The sequence below is a fragment of the Lactuca saligna genome, chromosome 9 (genome assembly GCF_052625555.1).
Source record: "Lactuca saligna cultivar CGN05327 chromosome 9, ASM5262555v1, whole genome shotgun sequence".
Taxonomy (NCBI): Eukaryota; Viridiplantae; Streptophyta; class Magnoliopsida; order Asterales; family Asteraceae; genus Lactuca; species Lactuca saligna.
Window position 1 is genome coordinate 28,620,907 of NC_136425.1, and position 17,147 is coordinate 28,638,053.

The 17,147-nt window shown below is 31.8% G+C and overlaps 1 protein-coding gene across 1 annotated transcript; it reads right to left on the reverse strand.

The window, feature by feature from the left end:
• Window positions 1-240: 240 nt before the first annotated feature.
• LOC145016136 (josephin-like protein) lies at window positions 241-821 on the reverse strand. Its single transcript, XM_078974544.1, has 2 exons — window positions 469-821; window positions 241-313 (listed from the first exon to the last, which is right to left on the reverse strand). The coding sequence occupies exons 1-2, from the start codon at window positions 819-821 to the stop codon at window positions 241-243; spliced, it is 426 nt and encodes a 141-aa protein (XP_078830670.1).
• Window positions 822-17,147: the final 16,326 nt, after the last annotated feature.

The following is a 17,147-nucleotide window of genomic DNA, read 5'->3' on the forward strand; positions in this document are numbered from 1 at the left end:
AAACATGTTCTTTTAAATATTATTTATATTTTTCAAGCTAGTTTTTATTTGACTTCATTTTTTATGATTAGCTTTTGAGCTAAAAGCTATCATTTCAATTATCTTAGCTAATATATCAAAATATCCGTATCATTTTATTGAAAAATAACATAGATATTATTCTATTCTATTAATATAACACAATAAGTATGCATAAAAGATCAAAATTTAAGTGTTTACCGGTCAAACATTTCTGCTCCTCTACTTGCAATTTTCTAATTTCTCAAAGGCTTTTCTCGCCATACATGGTAGGCTGGTGTACACATTACACATACTAAAATAAAACAAAAAGTTTAAAAATCACAAAAAAAAAAAAAAGTATTTTGTTTTTCCTAATTCTTGATTTACAACTTGTGGAGTCTAACAACAGAAAATTAAAGAGGAAAATGAATGGAATATTAATAGGAAAAAGAAGAAAGTGATTTTGACCTCTGAAAAGAGGAAGAAGAAGAAGAATTCAAGAACTGAATACAGTCTTCAATGGCTTGAGCTCGATGAGAATCTAATGCTTCCACATAAGATTTTGATCTTTCTAAAGTGCAACTACATGAAGATGACGATCGTGAAGATGAAACGAAACCCAGTGCTTTTGCGAATTTGGCTTTGATTCTTCCAAGGAATCTCATGGCGGAGAAACCAGAGCTTTTTGGTGGACGGAAAGTCCATATTCTCATCATCGGCTCCGTCGTGCTGGCTCTGTCATCGCCGTGTTTGGTGAAGTATACCGGTGGTGGTGATAGCATGTCGTCTACGTCTGGGCTGAAACTCACTCTTCTGCTCATTTTCCTTTTAGAGAGAGATTGTGTGTGTGTTTGGAATTTTGATGGAAAATGGAGAGATGTTGAAATGAGAGCTAGTATTTATTGATGAATCAACTAGAGAAAGAAGATGGAACCACTTAAAAACTTTCCATTAATTTATTTATAAATAATTTTTTTGAGTATCTTCTTTTGTAGTTTAAAATATTATCATTATTTTTTAAGACAATTAATATACAATATTTTAGAAAAGAAAATATTAAATTTATAATTAGAAAATCTTTGCAAATAGAGAAGAAAGACAAATTTCTTTTACTTTTTTCATACAAAATGACCTAAGTTTATATATATATATATATCCTGAGGTACCTTTGTGAATAGTAGCTGACTGTTAGTAACTTTTTTTTTTTTTTTTTTTTTTTCTTTGTTTTTTTGTTATTTATCTATTTTTATTTCCATAGTGGATTACACGTGCCCCTTTAATGGACACTTTTAGTCGTTGGTCTTCAACACGTGTTCTACTTCTAGAATTTCCCACTGTCCCTCCATTAAACTGCCTTTTCAAACAGAGGGGAAACAACTCCGTTGTCTAATATTCTCTACTTCTCTCTCACCCTGCTTCTTCCGACCAGGCCCACCGACTCATCGATCTTCAACATCAAATGAACCCTTTACCACCTCCAATTGCTTCCCTTCTCTCTGCCGACATTGACCTAGGTGTGGACTAATACCGAGAAACGGAGTCGTTTGACGATGTCAACTCTGCCATTGTATCATGTCTCACTTCCGATGTATGCGGTTGTTCTGATCAATGATTGATCTCCGATTTCCAACGAGTACGTGTTTCAATTTCATTCGCCACCACCGCTACAACACTGTTTTAATTACAAACCAGTGAGATTATCTAACAATTAAGCTTTTTTTTTAAAATCAATCCCTGGTGTTCAAGTTTGATGTGGTCCTTTTCAAACACCTCCTCTTTCTTTATGCATTTGGTGAATCATATGTTGTGGTTTTTGATTTTTTTTATTGGTGTGCATAATCGATCAGTGATTGAAATTCTACACTAAAGTGAATCTGTTTGCCCTAATAATGGATTTTTAGAACAGATAAATGCAAACGGAAACAAAAAAAAATCCAAATAATTATACAAGGTACAAGTGTATGGTTTTTATTTGCTTTTCTGCTTGCAGTTAAGCCTATTTGAAGATATGGGTTTCATTTGAAGGTGTTATAAATTGTATAGTCTTGCTTTCAGGGGTTGCGGGATAAACTAAGTGGGCATATAAATATTGTAGTTAAATGATCGGTTAGCCAACACCCTAACGATAGCTCGAACCATGTGCAGCTTCAAAGAGTAATACCATAAAAAATGACTTTTATGCAGGTAAGTATCCTACTGTTAAAGGTTGTAAACATCCAGACTATATGTAATAAACTTTTTTTTGTTATTTCTAAAGAACCTGTTTCTTGGTTTCAAAAGAGGATTCAAGTATATCAATTTATAATTTTCATTTCTTTTAATTTGTTATTATGATTTCCCCTTGGTTTTGCTTTGGTTTCTTTCTTGTGCATTTTCGAAGTACCATGCCTCTATTGTCTAATGCTTCATAATACATTACTTTTGATGTGCAGTTTGGTCTAAGTTTAACCATTTTACCCCTTACATTTGCTTTGGTTTTCTGATGGTTGACTGGGAATAGTGTTCTTCTATTTCCTATCATTAACATAATTTAATGAGTCCAGGCAATTGTACATTTTTGGCCCATTCCCATTACACATTTACTGACTATGATTCATCTGTAGCATATTTAAACCAGAAAAAAAAAACAGGGAAAAACAAATAATGAACATATAAATGAGGTTGAAAATGTTTGTCGGGTATCTTATCATCCAACGCATGTAAGCGTTCAAAAATGTGCTTCTTTTGTATAAAGTTTCGATTTTTAATATATATATATATATATATATATATATATATATATATATATACACACACTTTTATTTCCACGAGAGAAAGCTATGTTTGCTGATTTTGGATACTTTTCTCAATTGGCTATCCATGTTTGCTAATCTTTCTTTCTTTTTAAGGCTAAATGTAAGAAACATAGCAATGTACTTTTGTAAGTTCATTTAGGAAATATCTATTTTGTTTAGATAAATTTTACATCCTTTGTTTAACCCTCCTTGATTCTTAGATATATGGGGCAAGGTGCTTATTTATCACGACATCATTTAAAACGACTACAAAATTGACTTCTATATTTATGTGCAAGGTAAGTTATTTAAACTTTGATATATGGTTAAGTGATGGTTGGTTTTAATTTGTTTAGAGAATTTGAGGGTCTCGATGCTATTGATAGCCATACTTGTTGCAGTTGTTGGAAACCAATTTCAAGGAAGAACACAGAAACGTAACATTGCCAAAGGATGATCAAAATTTTGGTTTTTCTTTTTTACTTTCGGTATCAAAATTTAACAAGTTGCAAATGTGAGTTATGGTTCTCTTTCTGTTTGAATACATTTATGCCTCTTTATTTTGGAAGAAATTTTGAGGATTAGTTGATTTATTTGTTTACCTGTTTACTAGTGATTTTGTTGAATACTAATTTAGCATAGATTTTTTTAACCTTTATAAAAGTGGAATTCCTGTAAGATGGAGCTAGTATTGTGTGGCCACTGGCTTACACTCCTGATGACAAAACTTGTTTCGGTTTGATTTCAGTTGAAATGAAGGGAAAATCACGACTTCTGTTTGGACATTAAGAAATTTTATTAATTATGCTACTGAATCAGGGTGAGGAATTTAATATCTTAATTATGTCAAGAGGAAACATCTCAACATTAATTTAAGGTCATATATTTTCTTTCTAGATTTATGTAGTTGGAATAAGATTAAGGTGAGATATTGTGATGTTCCATATTTTTAGCTTTGATGTAATCCTTCTTTTCGATATATAACAATTATCATAACTTGAACAATCTATCTTCTTTGATTTCCATTGATTAGTTGAGGAGCAAAAGAAAGGGGAATAGAGTTGTTCGATTAGGTGTACAACACTTTGATACCAATTAAGGTGATACTGAAACAAGAAATTTTATTGAAGATAATATTAAAAAAGGAGAATATTTTCAATTTAACCCCATGCTTTACTTAAAATTCGCTTACTACTTAAATAATTTTTTGATATATATTTGATGTTCATTGTTTTAAGTTAAAAAACTGTTACAATTTGGTTTTCATTTTTGCAACATTTTTAAACCACGCTACCTGTTGTAACTATTTTCTTTAGTTTTTTTAAATCATATTTTCTGAAAGTAGATACCTATTTTATGCTTATTTTTTAAAATTTTGTTTATCAATTTTGCCCTTGGATTCTCCATTTTCGTTACCACCTTCAGATTCCTTTTGAAAAAAAAAACTTTTATGAACATTGTTTCAGATGAACATCAAGGAGATTAGAGGTTGTGGACACCCATGATTAGGTATGGACGAAATCTTTGTAAAGAGACTAATTAAATTACCAGGGACTGATTATGTAAATAAGTAATACTTATAGTTTAGCTTAATGATCCATATGATTAGGTATGGACGAAATCTTTGTAAAGGTCCATGAAGATTTTGTCCAAGGGCCTTTCAAGAGGGTTATTGGATTGCTTAAGGCCTAAGAAAATGAATTAGGGTTTCTAAGGTTAAAACCCTAATGATCCTACACTATAAATAGAACCTTTAGCACTCCCAAAATCGGCCCCTATGTTTCTAAGAGAAACCCTAGCCGATTTTGAGTGCCTCCTAACCTCTCTCTCATAATCCCTCATTGCTTTTGGTGTTGTGAATTATTAGAGGTATCACATTTGAGGTGCTAAGCTCTCAAAGGTTGAAGATCACAAGCTACAAAAAAGAGGTATTCATCTAACTTGTTTTTATGTTGTAATTCTCAAAAATTGAATGCTAGTTAGGGTTTATGCTTTGGATATTCAATATTGCATGTATAACTTAGGAAAAACTAGATCCAAAGCATTAGGGTTGCATGTGCACCATAGGATTATTATAGTGCTCAAAACCCATTAGTGGTATTAAAGCTTAAGGTGTTTTCTGTTGTATTGATGCATTGGTTGGATGTTCAAAGTTGAAGCAAATCGAAATCTACTTTCTGACTGATGAACATGACGAGTCCATTTTGGGACTCGACGAGTTGGGTCTACTCGACGAGTTCATTGGTTGACTCGACGATTCGACTCGTCTGTTGGCAAACTTTTCAGGATTTTGACCAGAAATAGATTTGGATCATTACCAAAAACTGTTTTGAATCATAAAATTCAATTTTTCTGATAAAGTAATTATTATCCTCATCCAATTAAAAGATAATTTTCAAATTCTAAGATAATTACTAGATCATGTGATAAACTAATTGTTTGTATTATTTGATTTGAATTATGTTGCCACGTTAGTTGAATAAGGTCAAATTGGTAATAGTTAAAATTATATGATTATTTTATTAGTTTAAAATTTGATCTAAAATATTTTGAAAAGTTTCAAAATTTTCACTCAAGTTTTGGAATTTAAAATTGAACTAAAAAGTTTTGATTTTGAAATATTTAAAATCTAAAACCTAGAGTTTTAAAAGTTTAAAATTCAACTATTATATTATTATAATATTAAAAAACTAATAATTATATATATGTATAAGATGAGTCAGTCTTACCATTAGTAGGCCTCATTCACGAAGCCGATCTATAAAGAGGGTATAAGGAAACTGCTAATAAAATGGGGGTTGAATGGGTGTCCACTCTCACCCACCACTTTCTTGATTGGTGGACGGTCGTTAGCCAAATAAGTAGGATATGACAAATTAGTTCTTCATTAATAAGTAACTAGATGTTTTTCATAAATTCTCAATCTTAGTTACCTTAGGAAAAAATGTGAAAATGAAGCTATTCTATGAAATTGCACTTTGCACTTTGCCAAGTCGTTAGTGGAGCATGTGTGGCTAACCGACACACTAATTTGGGACTAACAAGGGTGGAAAAGGGTAGCTCGATGTTTATCATAGATCAATGGAGCGTGTGTGGCTAACCAGCACATTTATTAGAAGATAAATGACATTAAGAGTACCGAGCACATTTACATGGTTATCACACCTTGTTTGTGATCCTCGGTATCCCATTCACAATCTTGAATGTCATAATCGAGATTGAAACATGCCATTGAAAAGTTCAATGAATCTCAAAGAACTAGGAATTTCATAAAACTTAATTCCTTCAAAATTTCATTTTGGGTGGTGAAATTGGTAATTCGTCATTTACCTCCCTTCAAATAATTTGCAATTAGATTACAGCATCCCTTTTCTGAATTGTGATTATTGTGTTTGGGTCCTAGCCTTAATATTTCATTTGGGTGTCATACTAAGGACTATCTATCTAATTAAACTTGTTCTTCTTTTTCAGATGTCTACCTCCAACTCTTTTGGATCTTTCTCCCTCATGAACTTATGTGGGAGGGTAATCTTCGATGGGTCCAACTTCAATGATTGGATTCATAACATACGTATGGCCCTTCGATACGAAGAAAAGGAATATTTCCTTGACAAATAGCTGAAGGAAATTAATGAAGAAACTGCTACTCCTGAGGAATTGGCTGAGTATAGGGCTCATGAGAAGGATGCGACAAAGGTGTCGTGTATCATGATCGCAACTATGACTATTGAGCTGCAGACGTCCTATGAGGACTTATGGCCTTTTAAGATGCACCAAGACTTGATGGAAAGGTACCATCATAGTGCTCGACAAGAAAGGTATGAAATCATTGCCTCCATGATAACAACAAAGATGAAGCATGGAGAGTCCATCACGACCCACTTTCAAAGGATAAAAATGTATGTGGACCACTTGTTGAAGTTGAATGTCAACTTTAACGAAGAGTTGGATATTGATATTAACCTAAACTCTTTTCCCTCTTGTTATGATCAGTTCCGAATGATTTATCATATGAACAAGGAGGAAGTCACTCTAAGCAAGCTTCAAGGCCTACTAAGAATTACTGAAAGTGGTTTAAAAGTCAAGTCTATTGTGACCACTCCTACTGCTGCTCCAGTCTTGGAAATTAGACATGGGAAAGGGAAGAAGAGGAAAGCCTTCTCTAAGAGCCACAAGGTGACAAGGGAAAGTCCCATGATGGTTCTTCTTCGAGTGGATCCAAAGGTGGTTCTGCTTCTCCCTCTTCCAATCCAAAGGATACAGAGTGCTTCCATTGTCATGATAAGGGGCATTGGAAATGAAGCTTCCCGAAGTATCTGCAAGATATCAAGGATAGGAAGATAAAGCCCACCTTTACAGGTATTTACACTATTCAATCTAATAACTCATCACATGCTAGTTCTTGGGTCCTTGACACAGGATGTGGTTTTCATATTTGTTTTGATTTGCAGGGTCTAAGAAGAAGTATGGATGTGGAGCATGTGAAGATGAGCTTGATCATGGGGAATAGGAAAGCATCGTCTATCACCAAGATTGGAGTTTATTCTTTACTGCTTAGTAGTGGGTTAGGATTAGAATTGAATAATTGTTGCTACTCGTAAGAGATGACGAGGAATATTATTTTCTTTCATGGTTTGTACAGAAAAGGTTTTAGATTTTTGTTTAATAATGAAATTGGTTCTATAAATGCTTTCTTTAATGGTACTTTCTATTTTGAAGCATTGCCTTGTAATGAAGTATATGAAACTGTGATGGTTGTAGATAACTTAGGAAATAATGTGTTGCATATCGATTCATCCAATGGTTTGGACAAAGCATGCTTGTGGCATTGTCATCTTGGACATGTGAACAAGAAACGCATAGCCCAACTCCAAAAGGATGGATTGTTGGAGTCATTTGACCTTAGGTCGGATGATACGTGCGAGTCTTGTCAGCTTGGAAAGATGACTAAGTCACCCTTCGCTAGCACTTATGAAAGGGGTGAGGGATTATTAGATCTCATACACACCGATGTGTATGGGCCCTTTAGATCCACCATAAGGGATGCTAACCGCTTCTATGTGACTATTACCGATGATTATAGCAAATATGGGTATATCTACTTAATCAAGCATAAGTCAGAAACTTTTGAAAAGTTCAAAGAGTTTAAGCAAGAAGTGGAGAATCAATTAGACAAGAAGATAAAGATGCTCTGATCTGATCGAGGTGGTGAGTATCTTAGTATCGAGTTCCCCGAATATCTTAAGGAATATGAAATTGTTTCACAATTGACGTCACCTAGGACACCAAAACTTAATGGTATGCTTGAGAGGCGCAATCGAACCTTGTTGGACATGGTTTGTTCCATGATGAGTTATGCTTCATTACCTATCTCATTCTGGGGGTATTCCTTAGAGATTGCTGCCCGTATCCTTAATCTAGTCCTAACTAAGATGCTTGCGAAAACACCTCACCAGATGTGGACAAGGAAGATTCCCTCGTTAGCACATATCAAGGTTTGGGGTTGTAAGGCTTTCATAAGAAGGGAGACTCACGGAAAACTTGAACCTCGTAGTGAGCGATGTATTTTCATCGGCTACTCGCAAAAGTCCTTTGGATATCTCTTCTATAGACCGAGTGATAATGTTGTCTTCTTTGTGAGGATAGGGGTTTTTCGAGAGAGTGAACTTATATGCCAAAAGGATAGTGGGAGGAAAATTGACATTGAAGAGTTTCAAGGTTCAGGTGATGAAGGAACCTTAAACACTAACACTCAACCCGAGGAGGAAACTCTTGTTGAACCGATTGACGAGTCCTTACCTCTTGGACGTTCTAGTAGAGTTAGTGTTCCACCCGTAATATATGGCTTCCATATAACTACTGAGGGTGATACGTTTATTAGTGATAGTACACTAATAAATATGGATGAACCTAACAACTACAAGGAATCCATGGCAGGCCCGAAGTCTGCGAAGTGGAAAGAGGCAACGGACAGCGAGATTCGGTCCATGTATGACAATCATGTTTGGAACTTGGTTGACAATATACCAAGTCGTAAGACAGTTGGGTGCAAGTGGATCTTCAAGAAGAATACGGACATAAATGGGAAAGTGCATACATTCAAGGCACGATTGGTTGCGAAGGGCTTTACTCAAACCTATGGGGTTGACTATGATGAGACCTTCTTAGTAGTTGCCAAGATCAAGTCTATGAGGGTTATGTTGGCCATAGCTACGTTTCATGATTATGAAATATGGCAGATGGATGTCAAAACCACTTTCCTTAATGGAAAGTTGGTTGAAGATGTTTACATGAATCATCCAAAGGGTTTTGTGGATGCAAAGTACCTGAATAGAGTATGCAAGCTTGAGAAATCTATTTATGGATTGAAACAAGCATCTCACGAATGGAATCTTTGTTTCAATGAGAAAGTCAAAGAGTTTGGTTTTTCAAGAAACGAATATGAGTGTTGCGTATATGTCAAAGCTAGTGGGAGTATAGTTAGCTTCTTGGTATTGTATGTCGATGACATGCTACTCATAGGAAACGATGTCCCGAACTTGCAGGAGGTTTATTCCTGGCTTGGGAAGTATTTGACTATGAAGGACCTCAGAGAAGCTGCTTATATTCTAGGGATAACGATATTGAGAAATAGGAGTAAAGACTAATAGGACTTAGTCAAAGTACTTACTTGGATAAAGTGTTGAAACATTTTAGCATGGATAATTCCACTAAGGGGGGGGGGGGTTACCAATCCAAAGCAATACCAAGTTGAGTAAGACTCAAAGTCGGAGTATAGATACTGAGATAGTAGAAATGAGTCGAGTACCTTATGCTTCCGTTGTTGGCTCGATCACGTATGCTATGACGTGTACTCACCCTGATGTGGCTTTTGCTTTGAGCATGGTTAGTTGATATCAAGGGAACCCTGATAGAGCTCACTAGATTGCAGTAAAGAACATTCTTAAGTACTTACGAAGGAATAGGGATTAGATCCTTACCCTTGGTGGGAGTGATGACTTGAGAGTGTCGGGGTATAGTGGCGCCAACTTTCAAACTTACCGAGTTAATTTTTGCTCTCAGTCAGGTTGGGTATTTACCCTAAATAGAGGAGCAGTAACATGGAAAAGTTCTAAACAGAAGACTATGGCTAATTCAACGTGTGAATTAGAGTACATAGCAGAAAGCAAAGCGGAGAAGGAGGCAATATGGCTAAAGAACTTAATTGGAGACCTTGGACTTGTACCTTCCATAAAGGAGCCTATAGAGATTTTCTGTGATAACGAAGGTGTGGTCACCTTAACCAAGGAACCGGAGGATTATGCTAGATCCAGGAATATCGACAGTAAATATCACTTTATTAGATATCGGATAGAGGAGGGACCCCTCGTAGTGAAGATGGTATAGTCAGAACAGAACCCAACAGATCCCCTTACGAAAGGACTGAGTAGGGTTAAGCACTTGCAGCATGCTAGGAGTATTGGGCTGAAGGACGATATTAGTTTTAGTGATTAGATAGCTATTTAGAAACTTGTAATATATAAAATGTAATTGATATTCGATGATTGAATAAAGGAGTTTTATTTATGAGTAAAGTTACTATCTCGTGTTAGTTGTTTACTATTATTTCATTTTGAATGTTTTGACTTCCAGAATAATAAGATTATTCAAATTATCCACAGTCGATCATACTTTGGAAGTAGGTACTGAGGCAAGACTACTATGAATTGGCCTGTAGATTGTCTAAGGTATTTAGACATAGCAAAAGTTTGCTGTAATGCTCATGAGTGCTTTTGAAATAATATTTGAGTATTGTATTAAACCCACGCTTACATGAATCACTTCATGGAACTTATCACAAAAGATTGTGAGACGATAATATCATATAGTCTTCAAACCAAGATATATGAGTTGTTGATTACGAGTTGGTTGTGCATGGATAATACGAAAACGCACCAGTAACTTGCTGTTATAAAATGTGTTATTGTGTATGATTTAACAAGTAGTTAATATAAGTATATAAGTCGAAGTTTATCTATTCCTTTTATTCTACAAGGATTAAAAGCGATATCTTGAGCAGCTCGATGATTTTATGTTGATTTATGTGTTGGGCCCAGTCAAGACTGAATTGATGTGTTCAAGTAAGTTCTATGTCAAACAAATCAGAAAACGGGAAACAAACTGTTGGACAATAAGTATGTCCATGCTCCATGTATTTGTCAGAACGATATCTTGAAGAACATAGGACTGTATGATCCCTTATCTAAAGGATGCATCATTGATTATATCAGACTTCGACAACGGTTTTAAGAGCTACGATTGATAATCGGATTTTGAAGTTGCATTGGTAGTTATAGTTATTAGACTTATCCAAGTGAGAGAATGTTGGATTAGGTGTCTAATCCCATAACTATAATTGGTATGTACTTGACCTGATAATAGCATGGTCCTTTTGGGTTGCCTTCACCATAACAATTTGATAGGATAGATAATTGACAAAGAGGTTAATTGTGATTTATTAATATATTATAAGAATAATATATTAATTGAGAAATCATATAATTTAATTAGTATTGATGCATAATTAATTTGTATTTAATTTACTGATCAAAAGAGACTGATTAGGTAAATCAGTAATGCTTATAGTTTGGGCTAATGATCCATATTGATTAGGTATGGACGAAATCTTTGTAAAGGTCCATGAAGATTTCGTCTAAGGGCCTTTCAAGAGGGTTATTGGATTGCTTAAGGCCTAAGCAAATGAATTAGGGTTTCTAAGGGTAAAACCCTAATGATCCTACACTATAAATAGGACCTCTAGCACTCCTAAAATCGGCCCCTATGCTTCTAAGAGAAACCCTAGCCGATTTTGAGTCCCTCCTAACCTCTATTTCATAATCCTTCATTGCTTTTGGTGTTTGTGAGTTATTAGAGGTATCACATTTGAGTTACTAAGCTCTCAAAGGTTGAAGATCACAAACTACAACAAAGAGGTGCTCATCTAACTTGTTTTTATGTTGTAATTATCGAAAATTGTATGCTAGTTAGGGTTTATGCTTTGGATATTCAATATTGCACGTATAACTTGAGAAAACTTAGATCCAAAGCATTAGGGTTGCATGTGCTCCATAGGATTGTTGTAGTGTTGAAAACCCATCACATTTAACATTACATATGTAAAGCATTGAAAAGTTTGTTGCTATTTTCTGTTTTGTAATAAAAGACTATTAAATACCCTCCAACCACTGCAACTCCAACACTCGCAACCCGGGATTCTTCCTTAGTTTTTCAAAATAGCCAATGACATACCATAACTTTGAATTTGTTGGCAGCTATAAGTTAACTTGTGGATTTATAAATTAATGGTGTTTGATATAAAGATAATTATAAGTTAAATCGTAATGTAAAATAATATAAATTGACATCTAAATATATAAAAATATTTTTGGAATATTTTTGTAAAAACCCTATAAGTTTATTAAAAGTTTTTCAAAGCAGTTTATCAAAAGCTAGTTTTTAAGTTAGCCCAAAAGCCAAAATAAACAACTTTTGTGGTTTTACTAAATAATAACCACAATAAGCTAGTTATCTCTAATATATATTAAAACAAAAACCTTATAACATCATCTTAAACAATCAGGGTACTTGATTGTATTTCATCCTTATCTTTTCCACTTTTAATTATTTTGTTGACATCACCCTTCACTGCATTTAATTACAATAATCTTTAATATCGTCCAATTAATTACCTTTTTGAAAATGAAATGTATTTAATTCCAATAAAAAACGTCTCAATTTTAAAATTAAATTTTATGTCATTCCTCATTAAATCTAATCTCATATACAAGAATTGTTAATTGCATTTTTAAATTGAATTTCTTCCATAGATCTTTGATCTTAGAAAATTTCCAGTGTTGGAATTTTAAAATTTCAGGATTTTGCATTAACTGAATTGCTCTTCCACTTTGGCCTTTATTATCATGTAAAATATAGAGATTGAAACTTGAAAATCTAATTAATTTATTTGTTTTCTAATATATGGAATTGAAAAGGAAGTTAAATTAAATTATCGTGGGTACTCTAAACTTCTCACAGTAACATTTCTGAACAATGCAATTATTATCTTTTTGCTTAAACAAGTCACTTGATGATTTGCAGAATATAGACAAAGTAGATGACGCATTATTTTTTGTAGGAAGGATTCCTTTTTCTTTTCTTGAAGACATTCATCAAAATTTTGTCAGAACTTATGGCCGAGTAGTATTATCCGCCCAGGCTTATGGCATAAATGATGACTTTTCAAGGGTTATTAATCAACAAATAGAGTATTACTCAAATGATCCTAATACCGATAGGATAAATTGTATAAAAGGTGAAATGAGCTAGGTCAACAACTTCTTTTTATTCTTCTACAATTTAATCATACATTTTTAATCATTTTTGCATATATTCAGATCGCCATTAACCAATTATGTTAAAATTCTATTTAAATTTGGTATGATATCATTTTTTTTTAGTTTTAATGAAAATAATGTAAAATCCTTATTAAGTTTGGTATGATCTTGAATATTTTTTGTATAACTTTTTAGGTGTATCTTATATGATAATTTTAATTAATTTTAATAAAATAGAAATTAATTATCTTTGGAATTGACACTAATTATGAAAATATTTTTTTATTATTAGAGATGGTTATAATTTTTTTAATTATTATGTCATAAGAATCCAGTTAATTTGGGTATGATTTTAATATATTTGGTATGATTTATTGCACTTTTAGGTTGATTTAATAGGAAATAATACATAATATATTTACGCATCATTTGAAATTAAGTATTGAAACGGTTTTGTTGACAACTATAATATCTTTCATACCTCTTTCTATATCATACCTCTTTATATATAAATATATTGTACTAGTTTATAACCCGTGGGAACCACAGTTATAAAATTAATTAAACTTTAATAGTTAAAATTTAAAATTATTAATAACTTATTTTAAATAAATTATTAATTAAGAGGTTTTTTTAGTTATATGAAATTATAATCATTGATTTAAATAAATATGTAAAATTATATCACTTTATAATTTGTATTAATTTTATTTTAATTTTTATTCTAATGTTGTTAATTTAATGTAATTAGAATGAGAAATTTGAAATTTGAAATGGAGAATCAATATGTTAACAAATGGTATGCATTTATTATAAGATATAATAAGGTGAAACATGACAAAAAAGAATTTACATTAATTATGAGGCTTAATATGGTGACACATGTTAAAAGGAGATTAAAAACTACTCTTTTATTAGAATAGGGAGATGTGTCACTTTTTTCATATAAAAGTTCCTTCTAATTCTACTTGTTTTCTCTTTCATTTTACACAATACAATTCCATGGCTCAAAGCACGTCTGCTAATTGTAGCAACACTTCGTCATTCATCATCAACTCTGAAAATGACGATTTCCTTAATAAGTTTGACTTCCATGATATTGTTAATCTTTAACAAGTAGATGAAGTTTATACATTTAACTTTTATTTATGAAATATGCATTATGTCAAACAGTTTTTAGATTATTTTTACCTTCATATTTCATTTTTTTTATTATATAATTTAAACTTACATCAATGTTTCTCAGAAAAAAAAAATTGATTTTTTTGGTACGATTAAGCATGTGTACTGATGTGGAATGATACTATTTGGTTTGTACCAAATATCAAGAGAAATCAATAAAAGTCATTTTAATGAATGATGACCAAAAGCAAGATAAAGAAGCTTTTTTATTGTTACACTTCAACTTGTATGAACGAAGACATATTTGTTGTTTCAAAGTTTTCAATAATTATTTTATACACATTGTTATAATATTCGGTTAAATTTTCTAATTTTATATTAGTGAATTTGTTTATATTAACTGTTTTAGTTTCAAAATCACCATTGGAGTACAAGACTTTACCGGTGTGGTGTCACTTACGTTATTTGATAGTGACGTAAAGAAACTTTTGGAAAAAACCACACACGAGTTGATTTAAAAGTTTAATGATGTTATCGATATTAACTTCATTTACATAAAACTAATTTTTACTTTTTGTCTATATATTTTTATAACCGTTCATTTTTTTAGGAGGGTAATATGAAGATTTATCCATCTGCTTTGAATGTACTTTTAGATAAAAAGTTGGTGTTCAAAATTCAATTTTCACATTATAATTTGAAGAGCAAAGTTGATAGTTATGCAATCTCAAAGTTCATTAGTGATAAAAAAACATTTTTACACAAAGCTTTGTAGGCCAATATTCGTGCCCGTGGTCTTATTGCACTTGCATAAGCCACGTCAAGTGTTGCAACTAATAACATGCTAGGAGGGAGAACAACTCATTCACGATTTGGAATTCCCCTCAATCTTAATAGTAACTCGATGTGCAAGATCACAAAATAAAGCGGTAAGGCTTAGATACTTCGTGAGGCAAAAGTTAGCATATGGGATGAAGCATCAATGGCTAAGAGGCATGCAATAGAAGCAGTTGATCGAACAATGCAAGACATCACAGATGAGAAACTCCTTTTCGGTGGAAAGATAATGGTTATGGGAGGTGACTTTAGACAAGTGTTTCCAGTCGTGAGACGTGGCACTCGAGCACGCATTGTGGACTCTAGCTTACGAATTTCACCTCTATGTGCTTCAGTTAAAAGTCTTCGATTAAATATCAACATGAGAGTGGTAAATCACCCATGGTTTTTTGAATTTTTATTACGAGTCGGTGATGAAAAGGAGGAAACATTGAACAATACATTTATTTGTATACCTGATAACATGTCCATTCCATACATAGATAAAAACTAATTTAGTGGACATTCTGATTGATGTAATATTTCCTTCTTTGCAATCCAACGGTGCGGATTCAAAATTTATTATTTCGAGGGCGATATTGTCAACTAAAAATGAAAGTGTTGATGAGATTAATCATAAGTTGATCGAACGATTTTCTGGCGAGTAAAAAGTATACTACAGTCTATCAAAAGACTACAATGAATAGCTCACGTCTAAAGGAAACTAATCATCACATTAAAACTATTTACCGAAAATAACTCTTTACCGCAAGACGCTTGACGTGGGTAAACAGCTAGGATTTCAGAAAATACATAAAGTGATATATGTAATAAAAATGAATAATATTAGAAAAACATATACTTTTTTTAAATTATATACAAAATTATCGTTTTAAATCGCACGTTAACAAACGTTGTGGTTTGTCACCTCACGTCTCACATTATTTAAAACATTTGATAAATACAATAAACTAATAAATCATTAAGAAAAATATCTAAATTTCTTTTGATCTTGAAAATATAAAGTTATAAAAGAAAATTTAAAATTATTATTATTATATTTAATAGAAAAGACTGGAATTATTAAAATACACACCAAAGAAAAAAAGTTTTAATACTTTTCGTATTTAACCCTATTTAAAACCAGAGTAACTTAATAAATTATCAGCATATAATTGTATTTAAATATTGGACATGACACTATACAAACAAAATCGAGTTGTTAGATGTTATTTTCTGTGTCCAAAAATAATACAATACCTTCTTTCAAATTGTTTGAAAAATATATAATATGTTCCTCTTTAGTAAACTTTTCAATAATATTTATTTTGTCTTTTTGTACTTTTGACTGGACTCCACAAAACTTTGTTTTATTACAAAATTATATATATATATATATATATATATATATATATATATATATATATATATATATATATATATATATATATATATATATATATATATATATATATATATCCAATCATTCAACATTTCTATTGTGTTAAACATTAAATACTTTATATATATATATATATATATATATATATATATATATATATATATATATATATATATATATATATATATATATATATATATATATGGAAATAATCAAATGAGAACACCTAAAAGATTGAGAACGCAGAAACAATTCTGGACCAATTAATATATAAGGACATATAAGTAATTGCATATTTTAATTAAATTAAAATAAAATAAAATCAATCAAATTCCCTTAAATTTAGGATCAGTTACCAAAAAAGAAGATATTTGATTTTTTATTTTTCTTATTAATGAAATATAAAAAAACATTTTTATCAAAAAAAAAAAATTAAAACTAAAAAAATTTAACTTTTTCTCTTAAAATTTTTTTTCTCATGTTTCACGTTTTTTTTTTCAAAAAAATTAATAGAAATCCAACCCCAAATCAATACATTTGTATTCATAAACGATTTTTTTTTTTCAAAAAAACTAATAGTACTGCAATCACAAATGAATACATATCAATTTACAAATAATCCACTTCCTTTCTTTTAATTAACTGAAAATAAAAGTGGTG